Below are 12828 nucleotides of genomic sequence, written 5' to 3' on the forward strand. Positions count from 1 at the left end.
AGGTAACAGCCCTGAAGTGCTATTGAAAACACCCTCTCTGACCTTCCAGAGAAGCTCTAACTGCTGCCCACAAGGCAGAAGGGCATCTTCAAGGATGGGCACATCTCCAGCCGACAGATGCAGTCTTGCTGAAGAATCTGTCCTAAATGGGAATTCTAGATGCGTGCCTTCAGACAATGACGGGTTTTCCTTCAGTGCAACCAGGAAAACAACGGAAGTATCTTCATTTCTTCTCCCAGAGGGCAAAGACTTCAGCGGTGTCATGTGCCTTAATAAAAAGCCCAATCTGTCTCACAGCCAGAGTGCAACATGGCACAGGGCGAAGGAAAACAGTGCCATCTGACTAACGCAGGGCTTGAAAGTAAAACCACCCTGGCCCACGGGAAGCAAAGGTGTACCAACTGCCTCAGGCTAGGGCCACTGGAGTTGCAAGTGCTCAAAGGGCAGGGCAGCCTTCTCACCAATCAACAAGCACTTGGTGGAAACAACCTGGTCCAGCCAGCGTTTCAGTAGGGACCTCTTGAGGGGACCTGGTTGTTTTGCATGGTATCACCTCAGAGGTACTGGGAAAAAAACCCTGGTATCAGTGCACGGGGCCCAGGAAAGTCAGTGGCTATCCCGGGAATGAGAAAGAAGTGAGCCCTGAGCCAGGCATAAGCCCTGCTTATGACTCACTTCAATCCTTGGTTGACTTTGGGGCGTTTCCAGAACATTGTCTGCATTGCAACTCGGCACAGCTCCTAAAAGCCAGACTGTAGTCCAAAAGCAAGTTAAGATGCTGATAACAAAATAGTCCTTTTACCTTCGGCCCTTTGTCCCCATAACTTCCTTTTAACACCCAATATCTCACGTCTTCACTGAGAAATCACTGCCAACATAAGACCTCCTCTCGCTGCTCTAGAGCAAAGCAATTGTGATTTTGACATATCAACCAGATAAACCCAAGTAAATGAGAACATTCAGTGGCCAAGGACAAACTGCCAAGCGCAAAGTATTAGGTTGGCAGAGTTTAAATTACTTAATCACATCCAATGCCAACATTAAGTCAGGAATCGCGGAGCATTTGGTAGAGTTATGAATAAAGATTATGAGACTGGAGCTGCAGCAACGGCCTTGTCCAATGTGGAAAATCCTTTTGCTCCCACTTCCCTTTGAAGCCCCGCCACTCATGCCAAACTATAAACATATCACTTCCTGGAGGACATGCCAGGCCACTTCAACTTGAAATCAAGCACCGGCAGTGTGCATCCAAGATCCTCAAAACATACAGCAAGGAGGAAAGCCCTGCCACTCTTCTGCTCCCCAAGCAGAGGGCAGAGACCCCACCTCTGATTTACCCGCGGACAAAACTATGAGCACACCTTGGATAAACACCCGTTACCGCGGTGCCAAAGATGGACAATTTCGATTGATTGAAAACAGTGGGAAGAAGCCCACAGACACCTCCACAGCCTGCATTTGACTGAATGCCAAGTTCTCCTAAGGAATGTTTGCCCAAGGACTACCTACCTACAACCACTTCACTTCCAGTCTCAATATTTTGAGGTGGCAACTTGGCCCGCAGAATACAGTGTTTCTCAACAGGGCAGCCTTACACAAGAGACATTATTCCCAAACTGTTGGCTCCTGTTACTACTGTCAATCAACTGTCCCTCACACACTTCCCAACTCCCGTGGTGGTGAGGAGGATGGTCCTACCCACACAGAAACTAGGGGCAGCTGAGCAGTCTTACAGGAGAGAGGAGAGGAAACGTCAGGGTCCCCTTGGCACAGTCTTTCTGCTCAGTCCTATTAACTCAGCCAGTCAAACCACAAATTAGACCCGCCACTCATCTGAGATACTTAAAAAAAAAAAAAAAAAAATCAAGTTATAACCAGCCGGTCACAGCTTCTATCGAGAATACTTTTTATTATACAGGTCTCATATACACAACAATTACTTGGGGAATGTTTTCTAGGCATGGAGTTCAATTCCGAAACTCCATGTCACCCACACACACTGTGTCGTGCACTCACCTTTGGGTTTGGCCCACCAGGAGTGAGACACAAAGTTATTGCTTTGTGAACAAAGCTTCAATTAAATAGAATCTTTCGTATCAAGAACAAATCCCAGGGTCCTCTTAATTCTCAATACCCTGTATACATATGAATAAAACCTAAACATGTGTTTTAGATGACCCATCACCTTTAAAAGTTATTAAAATGGAATCCCATTTCTCAAAAAGTCATAAGAAGTGCACCCGTATTTACAGACCCGATTAAATTATGCATAAATAAAATCTGTACACTCAACGCACCGTTTTTCAAAAGAACAGCGCCTCCTCCGGGATGGGGTAACAGGCAGCAAAAAAATGCTTCATGCCTACCCTTTTCAAGTTTACTCGAAACACCAAGATGTGAAATAAATACGCAAATAAAGCTTCAGTACCTTAAAAGAACAGGTCATTTCAAGAGTCTCCCATTTGAAGAGTTAACTTTCAAAGATTTAAAAAAAAAAAAAAAATCAGCAGGCTTTGTTTCTACAAATTTTGTAAAAGCCCAAAGGCCCCCTTCGAACAGGGGGGGTTTAAAGTGTGTCAAATACTACGTACTAACTAGTTGCTAAGCGGATAGAATCTTTGCCTCCTACGGGATGTAGGATTTGATATCTGAAGAGTCTAGATAAATACCTTTTGTAGATAAATATTTAGTGGGCACAAAAGCCAGCCATTATTGTTGCTCTGAAAGTTATTGTTGATCTGAATCCCATCAACTTGACATTTTCCCAGCTAAAGAGTGGGTTTGTTAGCCTGGGGGATTTATTTAAAAGGTTCTAAAACTTGTAGCACCACTTTTCAGAGAAAGGAAGACGGGGTTCAAAAAAATAAAACAGAAGCTTAACGAGTAAGGAACCAGTACTTGTCACCTTCTGTTAACTTGTCCAGAGTTAAGGAGACGCTTCAGTGCTAGAGAAATTCTAAGGACTCCAGGAGGGTGGTATGTAAAGATCCGGAAATTGACAGAGGCCTTTAATGGGAAGGTGGGTAACAAGCTCAACCTCTCCCCCAGGCAAGAGGAGGTCCTGTCTGTGCTGTCGGGTGGAGAGCGGTTTGGGAGACTTTCCTTCCAGACTCTCTGGCCCTATGTTCACGCCCATTTCATTTCCTGTGTTTCTCCATTTTCTCCAGGGTTTTGCTTGAATCGGCTGGACTCTGGTCTCCAGGATTCATGTAGGACTTGTCTAAGACGGCCAGGGCTTCCTTTACGTAGTTTTGCATTGCAGACACAGCAGCGCAGATGGCGGGGCTGCCAAAGCCGTGGGTGATCAGGCTGAAGTGAGACAAGCAGTGCTGGATGTTTGCCTCCAAGACCGGGGCTGGCCGGTTGTTCCCGTTGGGAGTTCGGTCCTGGTTGAGAAGCTCTGTGAATTCTTTACACACTTGCCTGCGAAGAAGACAGTCAACACACACCTGTGAGCACAACCTAGCTCTTGACAGGTGAAGAATAAGAGACTGATCGCCTTGAGGGTGACACCTGGGAGGCAGTCAGACCTGCTGGCCTGAGCCAAGGCCCTCCTTTAAACTAACAGCAATCTCCAGGAGAGGCACTTAGCACCTATTATGTGCTAGTCAACCCTATTTTATTTAACCCTCACCGCATGAGAAAAGATAACAGGATTAACTCCAGTCCCAAGGCCAAGGTCACCAGGACTGGTTAAGTGGGGCCAGGATTCCAGTCCAGGAGGTCAAGGGATGTGGGTACAGGTTGGCTTAATAAACCAAGTGGGAGAATGACACATTTCCCTGAAAGTCACTCTTTTTATCCAGGCTGGTTTGCTGTGCTCCCCCCTCCCTTTTGCCCCGGTTTCCTGACTTGACTAGTTCTGCTTCATTTACCATGATTTTTAAACCAATTTACTGTTGGTTTCTGTGAGAAATCCCACAGCTGCGATGTCATTTTTTGAGACATTTAATTTGCCCACTTGTCTCCTACAAATTCAATGATCATTACAAGAAACAAGTCCTGTTACCAGGAGGCAGAAGCCACACAATCTCTACTGGAGTGACAAAACCAATTCTTTCCAACACATTTTCGGAAGCTATGCACATATCATCATGGAAAGGTAGTTGAACTATTTTGACCTCAATAACCAAGCAGCTCAAAAAAATACTCACTACTGGAGCAATACACTCATTTTACTTAAAACCCACCCAAAAGTTAACATATTTGACTTGGTCAAAGAAGCGCCTTGCCATTTTCTTTTGTTCTCCGCCCTAACTTATTTCATGCGCATTTCTTTCTTGGGCACCAAAGAGGGGTGCTGGCCTCTCAACTTCAAGGTCAAAGTAATCGGATTCGAGCCTGGATACTCACTGTGCAGCCAGCAGCATGTTCTTCCTCGCTGCCATCTCATTCCGCCCGCTGAGATGAGGTCTGGTTAAGTACTCAGCCACCGGTTTACTTGGAAACTCAGCTTCACAGACATACGCAAAGTCCCGAGCCAAGTGAATAGCCTCACCTACAATCAGCAGCAGCGACAACAGACGTTAGGATGCCGTGGTCCCCACCCGCACATGTCCTGTCCCTGTCCTGTTCCTCTTTTCCTAGCTCTGTCTACCAGTCACTTTTTCATCTGAAAGAAAATCGTCTACACAGGGACAACAATCCAGGTGGGAAGCAGAATGTCCCTGGCAGAAGGGACTCTCCCCTAGGAATACAGGGTGAAATCATACGAAGACCCCGACATGTTTAACTGTCCTTAAACCCTTGTTAACCAGTCTCCTGCCCAATTTGAACAGATTATATTGAGACACAGCCATGCTTTCTCTTGATAATGGGTTATTGTGGAGAAGTAGGAAAATTTAAAGACAATCACACTTGACAACAGCAACTGTGACAGTCTTTGACGTGGAACTTTTCTAAACTAGGCCACCTCGTTACTGAAGGGAGCAAATTTCTAGAATGTTTCTAAAAGGGAGACAGTAGTGTGTTTCCTATAGGAAATGTTAAGAGCCCCAACTACCAGCTTGGGGGAGCAGAGGGAGAGAAAACCAACAGGAGTCATGTCCCACCAGAGGTGCCCAGTCCCAATTCGGCAGCGCAAGGCGGCCGGCGCTTTTCAGAAGCCCAGATGGTGCCCCCCTCACCACTCGCCTCCCCGGACTCACTAAATCAGAATCTGAGAACCATTGTTCTGGCACACACTTTCTTATTCAAGTGCCTCTGCCAAGCTAGGAAAATCTAGTGGAGACGCATTTATGCACCGTGCACGCAGAACCCACCATTCTCCATGCAGGACAGCTGGTCCCCACAGGCAGTTAACAGGCAGCTCCTTTCTCCTTGCCCTGACCTCCAAAGACACTTGTAGAAAGGTAGAGCAGGGCTCTGCCAAGTCTTTCAGCACCAAAGTAGCACCATTAGACCAGGGAAAAAGTGTTCAAAAGCTTGCCTGGCTACGAGGGCAGCACACCCCTGACTGGCTCCCTGAGCCAGAGCCCAGAATTCGTTGATTGGGCAAGATGCTAGAGGTGGCTGGAGGCTGCAGGATAAGCCTGTCAGGCCTCTACTCCATTTTCCCAAGCACAGTAAGTGTGCGTGTTTGGTTTTTTAAAAATTACTTCTTTTTCTTACCCCCTTTTAAAGGCTATATTGCATCCTTGGTTACTTTCCAGGTTGGGGAGTGCAGGCCCATTCAAGAAACTTTAATGTCACATTCTACTACCTTAGGATTGGGGGGAGGGGCTCATCGGTGGGCCCAGGTCAGGTACTTTTTCCTTTTAATGGGTGAGGGGGAGATAAAGGAATTGTGAATTGGGCCAGTCCCATGGTTTATACAAGGGCTTCTCTTCACTGACCACAATCCCTACAAAAAGCCCAGAACCCACACATACTTCTGCCCACCAGTAAGTAACGAGCTTTTCAAAGGCAAACCAATGGATCGATTGCATCTTTCAAAAACTGGATCATTTAACAGGACATGTCTCAACACCCTAGGGTGTGATTTCTTAGGTTAGAAAAACCAATTTCTTTTTACACTGATCTTCTGGGGAACCCAGAACAGGAATACGTAAGCAGCCAGATATTTAAATATTAACTTAACTTGACAAAATTACTATAACTCGTTGTAATGAACTTATACGACAATTCAAATCACCTTCACCTGGCTCCACCTGCGACTGAGTTACAAGTTTAATTTTTCTTCCGAGAAGTATTCAAGACACAGCAAACTAAAAACACCACAAAAACTTTACCAAAACTCCACTGACCTTCTACTAAGGATGTAAGGAGGGTTACATGCGCCGCTTTCCGTCTCCCGGCTGGAAGGTTCAGCCCAATCTTGTCCAACTTCTCCCGCAAAGACCGGCCTCCATTTTTAGATTTGGCTCTGAGTGAAAGAAAGTCGACTATATGGGGCGGCCGGATGGCTCAGTTGGTTAGAGCACGAGCTCTGAACAACAGGGTTGCCGATTCGATTCCCACATGGGCCAGTGAGCTGCACCCTGCACAACTAGATTGAAGACAACTAGCTGCCGCTGAGCTTCCGGAGGGGCAGCGGGATGGTTCAGTTGGTCAGAGCGCGAGCTCTCAACCACAAAGTTGCCGGTTCAATTCCGGCATGGGATGGTGGGCTGTGCCCCCTGCAACTAAAGATTGAAAACGGCGACTGGACTTGGAGCTGAGCTGCGCCCTCCACAACTAGATTGAAGGACGATGTGGAGCTGATGGGCCCTGGAGAAACACACTGTTCCCCAATATTCCCCAATGAAAAACAAAAAACTAAAAACAAAAAAAACACAGTTGACTGTGGCTATTCAAGAAACCACACTTTAAAATCCCCAATTCTTAAGAGTGCTGCAATTCGTCAGACTATCTACATTATGTAGAGCATAATCAAACGATGAAGGACTCCTCATTTAATTAATCCCTGTAAAATTCAAAAATCTTTCTTAGTATTGCAAACATTTTTTTTAAGTCACAAACTATTTCAAGTTGTGCTGGAGCCAGTCAATTTTCACTTGTGAAAACTGCAGCAGCTCCAAAAAAACATCTTTCTAGGCGGAACAAAGCCCCTGCAGCTCGCCTTCCCTTAATACAGACGGCCACCACTGTATACACGGACTCCGGTTCTAACCCAGTGAGAATTTGTTAGCTCTGGTTTAGCACTTCCTTCTACATTTGGCACTTTCTAAAAGAGAAGAAATGCACTCAAACTCTCTGAGCTGATTAGAATTCAGTGTTAGGTATAAAAGTTATGTAAATGTTAAAAATATCTCCGGGTCCTTTTATCTAGTCCCCAGCAACCACCCAACCACCTTGCCTGCACGTGTCCCCGTGTACCTTCTGAGAACACCTCCCAGTAATGAGGCATTTAAGCACTCAGGCGGGGACAATCGCCTCTGGACTTCAGCAACTGTCACTTTGTATTTAGATGTGGAGCTCAGGAGGGACAGTCTTCCAGGGACTGAGCAGAAGACCTCGCTGGGGTTCATCACAGCCCCCACCAGCTCCTTCTGACAAGGGAGATTCAAGGGGTTCTTGGTCATGGCAACAGGACCTGTGAATGCAGATAACAAGTGGCAGTCTTGAGAGCTGCATCCAAGCAAGAGAGACCTTTCAAACCACTAAGCAAGGCTGAAAGAACGCTAAAACAAATAACATGGCCGTGTGGGGCTATAAATTGCAAGCAGATTTTTTTAAAAGCCATATTCGTCAGAAAATCGAATCTGAAATTCACAAGTTAACACCTTGTTAATTAGTCAAGATCCCAAGCGTGGAGGGTTTTCATTTTCTAGCCACTGTTAAAATCTGTTTAATTAGAACGTTTGTTTTCAAAAGACTGCTTCAATACGAAATAAGTGGGGTTTTTTCCCCCCTCTCACTCAAGGAATAACCAAAATCACAAGACTCACTCAGATCCTTTGCCAAAAACATTTCAGTGCAACTGATCATGGTAAAATTTTAAATACAAGCAAACCTGTTCTGTTCTAAGTTTACTGGGAAATTCAATTTATTTTTGTTTTTTTTTCCCCCAAACCCATTTTCCTCCAGCTGATTTCAAGCAGTCTAACTTCAAGTAACAGACTGTAAGTACCTTTAATTTAGGCCTACTCCATTTCTCAAAACAACCATACTGGTAATCCCATCAGTATGTAACTTACTTTCATCAGCCACTCAGTCACCAAGTACAGTAATCCAATTTTGCAAATCCCGTCTCCCCTGATCCTGCAGAAACCCAACCTGACAAGATCACCCCCCCACCCCCACCACTACTCAGTTGATTCTTTCAAGGCTATTTGATAGGCCAAACTGTTTCAAAACATTTTTATGCAGGTCAGAATGGTCTTTACCCTATGCGTACTTGAAATCGGAAATAAAAATCACAACTCATTCTCCGACAATTAAAATTGTCACAGAACCAACCAGGGGTGTGTGTGTGTGTGTGTGTGTGTGTGTGTGTGTACACGCGCACGTGCGCGCTTTCCAAATTAAATCAATGCTAACTCACTCTGGAAGACTTCCTCTAACGTTGTAAAAACACCCTCAAATGCAAGGAGGAACATATCCCAGCATGAGACAGCATCCTTTCTCATTTAGTTGAGAAAGAAATTCCCTCTCTTCTGACTCCTAAAACCCGCCTTCCCTGAGTCCTCATCCTTTTTGTCCTTCCCGCCACTTGTCCCACCCCAGTCGGCCACCAAATGTCCCCACCTTGCCCATTAAGCTAATAACTTCATACCACAGTTAAGAACCAGTACAGGCCGCGTGTGGCCCGAGGAAAATAAAAGATGTCGCTCACTGCCTACCTTTGCGAATAACAGTCTGATCGTGCAAAAGCAGGTGCTGGTCGTCAACAATCTGGGGTAGAAATGACAAAGTTTCCTTTAAGTTCGGGGGAGCCTGGGACGGGGGTTCGGAGAGTGGCTGGGGGTCAAAGGGTCTGGGCCCGAGGGGCCAGGGGCTGAGAAGCCGCTCACCTGAACCTCCTCCATCTGATGCGCCATGTCGTGGAGGCCCAGGTTCTCGGCCAGGCCCGCGGCGTCCAGGGTGTGCGCGTGGGGCAGCAGCAGGTCCGAGCGGCGGTAGCCATCCCTGCGGGCGCTCATGGCGCCACCGTCCAGCCCGGAGAGATGGGGTAGCAGGCCGGCCGGGCGCCCGTGGTGCGAGGGCAGGCCAGCCCCCTCCTGGCTCTGGCGGCCGGGCCAGGCCTGCGGCTGGCTGCCGGTGGGCGCCGGTTGGTGCAAAGGGTTCATAGCAGCGGCATACGCTTCTCCCAGATGCGAGTAGGGATCGGCTGACTGCGAGTAAGCGAGCTGCTGGTAGGGAGGTGGAAAGTAGGGTGGTGGCTGATACTCTGCGACTCCGGCATGGGAGAGGGGCGGCGCGGGGCTATAGAGATGCTGCCCGGCCGAGGAGAGGTGGGGAAGGCGCGGGTTCCCATTGCTGCTCGCGTCGTGGCGATCCTGGGAGAGAGACACGGACACCCGGTTAGTACGAAACCCCGCTACTGCGAACTGGCCACAGCCGCCGCGCTGAGCCATGCTCCCCCGGGGACCCACCACATTAGCCCGGACCCGACGCTCGGGGCCTGCCCTCGGGCCGGAGGGCACCCAGAAGCAATGTGCCCTGGGAATTTCGTTGTAAACCGCGAATCTGCAGAGGAAAGGGAGACTGATGAAAGACCTGGGGGGGCGCGCCCTCAAAGCCCGACGGCGAAGGTCTGGGCACTCGGACGCCCCAGGCGCTCTGAGATGCCAAGTCAGTGCTCCAGGCCTTGGGCCAGGAGAAGTTGGGCCCCGGGCCCCGGGAGGAAGTCGGCACGCGGTGCAGAGCGCTCTCGCTCTCGCTCACCAGCCCGCACATGTTGGCGTCACCAAGCAAAAGAAGATGGGGAAGCGGCGGGCGCAGATAAAGCGCGCAGCGCGGGAAGTGCGCATCTCCCCCGCCCCAGGGAATCTTCCTTCCACGCCTTCAGGACAAAGACCTCCCGGCAAGTGACACTCCCCAACAGGGCCTGCCACCCAGCGCCGTGGAGGAACTCGAGAAGGAACGCGCCGGAGCCGGAGCGGCACTCCCTGGTAGCATGTCCGGACCAAGTGAGGATAGGAAGTAAGACCGCCATTCCCGGCCACGGTCAGTGTCCCTACCAATCGGGGCACAGAAGAATTAAGGACCCCGAACATTGAGCAACCTATCCTGCGCACGTCCCCTCGCCCCACGGCTGTCCGACTTAATTCCTTAAGGACGTGTCTCCGCGTGCTCTTGGGGTCACAGGGTAGTGAAGAACCAGGAGAAACATGGCACCGTCGCCCCCTAGCGTTAGAGTACGGACCTGCAAACTGGGGCAGCCCCTCGAGGTCCCGGGGGCGCGGTGCGCTCCTGTGGGCCACCAGCCCAGGCTCCCCCGTCCCAGAGCCCCGGCGCACGCCTCCCGCCGCCTGCGTCTTCCTCTTCCCGCTCGCCGCCTCCCTCCCTCCCACTCTCCGAAACTCTAGCTCAACCTGTCGGACAGGCTAGAGCACTCCGAGCGCTTACGGCCCCATCAGGCCTCAGCGGGCCCCCCCCCCATCAACAATCCCCAGCCCCCACTTCTCTTGAAAGCCAAACTTATGTTGTTTTCTTCTTTCCCTAAGAAGGTAGCGGGGCAGATGACAAGCCCGCCTAGGAGGAGACTCCGCAAAAGCTGTTGCCGGCAGGTCTCCTCGTCTGACCCCTTTGGACGGAGATTTCGTGCGTAAAAGCCACGTCTAAGGAAGGGTTGTAGACCCGGCGCTCTTCCGAGAAAACCCGCAGAAGGGCTGTTTTGCTTCGCATGAAACAGACCGGTAAGTTCGGTGTGTGGGATCTGCCATTCTCTTTCCAGGCCCCGTTCCCGAGGCTGGATCTTTTGGAAAAGGCCTGACTCAGTAAGGGGGCCCCGGAGAAACGGACTAGGGGGTGTCCGGAAAAGTGGACCCCGTCCCATTGAAGGGCAGCGGCGGGTGCCTGCTTGCTGCTCCTGCGCCCTCGCCCCCGACCTCGGTCCAGCGGCCCCCGCCTCCTGGACTGTACTCGGGCGGGGCCGGGCTGTGCCCGCGCCCAGCTCACCTCGCAGTCCTCTTCATACTTGACATTATCGGTTATTTTCCACAACATGGCGTCCTGCGTCCCCCAAAACAGTCGCCAGTTAAATCCAAGCTCCCCCCACCCCCCGAGCGGTAAATCCAAAATTGGGGTCACGGTGGCCAGGTGTCTGCCGCCGCCCCCGCCGCGCGCGGGCCTCGCTGAACCGGTCACTGGAGACGCATCCGCGGCTCTGCGAGCGTAGGTGCTGGTGCCGCCGGTGTAAAGGCCGCTGCCAAGGACCCGGGAAGCCGCGCCCGCACTGTGTGTCCGGGCGATAGCCGGGGGACCCGGGCGCCTTAATGAGAAGGAAATTATCATAACTCCTCCCCGGGGGCCGGCGCGAAGGCCCCGGCGCCGGGCGGGGCGGCCCCCAGCCAGTCCCAGCTTAGCTCCGCCCCGCACCCCAGTCGGGCGCGCGGTGCGGAGACTACGACGCGGGGGGCCAGAAAAGGAGTGGGCCGCACCTCCCGAACAGCCTCAGGCCAGCGAGGCCAGGGTCCCCCGTCGCACCTTCCATCAGACCCCCACCACGCACATGCCAGAGATTGGCCGATGTGAAGACCCGGATCCAAATATCTAAGAGCCCTCCTCTTTCGCCTAAAGCGCCTTCCCTCATCCTCCAAAAGACGTTGTCACGAGGAGTTAGAGACCCCGCGTTCGAGGTGTCTCAACAGCTGGGGTCCTCTTATCTCCTAAAACTTCCCCCCGCCACCCGCTACACCGAGACAAAGTGTAAACTGTAATCCTGCTGCTGGAGCCCAACCCATCCGAGAGACGTTCCCCTCCAGTCCCGCTTTGTGGGCACAGGGCGGTTCAGTACCTCCGAGAACGGGGAGAAAGGCCTTCAGGGGAGTCAGCCCCAAGCGCGCCGGGGCTCCACTGGCCCCTAAGTCTGGGACAGCGGAGACTCGCCGCCATCGCCCGAAGCTGCATCTCAGCAGCTGGCTGCGGCCCGGGGGTACCCGCTCGCCCTCGCCCAGCCCAGCCCAGCCCAGCCCTGCCCTGCCCAGCGTCGGACCGGCAGCAGCCTCGGACAGACCAGACACTCGGAAGCCTCAACTCACTCGAGAAAAAGGTGCGGGGCCGAGCACAACCCAAGCGCCACCGCCGAGGGGAGGGACGGGGTGGGGAGAAAGGGAGGGGCCTGAGGGGCTCCAGCTGGAGAGGTGAGCACCCCCGTTCCGCAGATGAAGGCGGAAAACGAAACTGCCTTCCATACAAACGCTGCTTCTCCCCTCAATATATATTTGCCACCCGAACTTGAAAGCAACACGCAATATTAAAAAAAATTTTTAAAGAAACGAAATCCTTTGGCCTAATTGTTGTAATTGACTCTTTTCACTCCAAGGGTAAAGTCGGTAATTTTCAAGGGCGAATTTTGTTGGGACATCCCAACTGGCTGCGGGAGCTAAACATTCTGAGGGGATCGGAGAAGTGGATTATTGGGATTTGATGCCGAATCCGATTTCGCAATAATCAATTTCTATCAGTCCAGTGTCGGTCTGGAGTGGACACTACCCCCCACACCCCATCCACAGAATGATTGCATCCACCGCCTTCCCGCTCCTCCTCGGGATTGTCTGATATTTAGCATTTCTTTAGACCCAAATGGGCCTAAACTAAATAACTAAAATAAAAATAGGCGTCCTCCAAACTAAACGTTCCCCCCTCACCCTAGAGTAGACACATCTGAGGTGATCATTCCGACCAGGTGTGAGAACAAAACCTAGAAATGAAACCACTGGG

At 50.9% G+C, this 12828-nt stretch overlaps 1 protein-coding gene across 5 annotated transcripts; it reads right to left on the reverse strand.

Annotated features, from left to right (window-relative positions):
• Window positions 1-1848: 1848 nt before the first annotated feature.
• Window positions 1849-12092, reverse strand: TFAP2C (transcription factor AP-2 gamma). Of its 5 annotated transcripts, XM_088789068.1 has the most exons (8): window positions 11065-11204; window positions 9537-9630; window positions 8955-9440; window positions 8784-8835; window positions 7318-7534; window positions 6246-6364; window positions 4354-4498; window positions 1860-3423 (listed from the first exon to the last, which is right to left on the reverse strand). In XM_088789068.1, the coding sequence occupies exons 1-8, from the start codon at window positions 11088-11090 to the stop codon at window positions 3138-3140; spliced, it is 1425 nt and encodes a 474-aa protein (XP_088645194.1). In that variant the 5' UTR covers window positions 11091-11204; the 3' UTR covers window positions 1860-3137. The 5 variants fall into 5 exon arrangements, with proteins under 5 accessions (XP_019581663.2, XP_088645193.1, XP_088645195.1 ...); XM_019726104.3 differs by lacking the exon at window positions 9537-9630 and having other exon boundaries at window positions 1849-3423; window positions 11065-12092; XM_088789067.1 differs by having other exon boundaries at window positions 1854-3423; window positions 8955-9630; window positions 11065-11206.
• Window positions 12093-12828: the final 736 nt, after the last annotated feature.

Source organism: Rhinolophus sinicus, chromosome 13 (genome assembly GCF_057876585.1).
Source record: "Rhinolophus sinicus isolate RSI-liver-muscle chromosome 13, RSI-T2T, whole genome shotgun sequence".
NCBI classification, from domain to species: Eukaryota; Metazoa; Chordata; class Mammalia; order Chiroptera; family Rhinolophidae; genus Rhinolophus; species Rhinolophus sinicus.

Bases quoted from the DNA above. Each gene is read 5' to 3' on its own strand.
- TFAP2C (XM_019726104.3), bottom strand. From the start codon at position 11,400: ATGATAATTTCCTTCTCATTAAGGCGCCCGGGTCCCCCGGCTATCGCC. The intron at 8,836-8,954 runs GTGAGCGGCTTC...TTTCTACCCCAG, and splicing joins ATCAGATGGAGGAGGTTCAG to ATTGTTGACGACCAGCACCT. The intron at 7,535-8,783 runs GTAGGCAGTGAG...CTGCATTCACAG, and splicing joins TCAGACTGTTATTCGCAAAG to GTCCTGTTGCCATGACCAAG.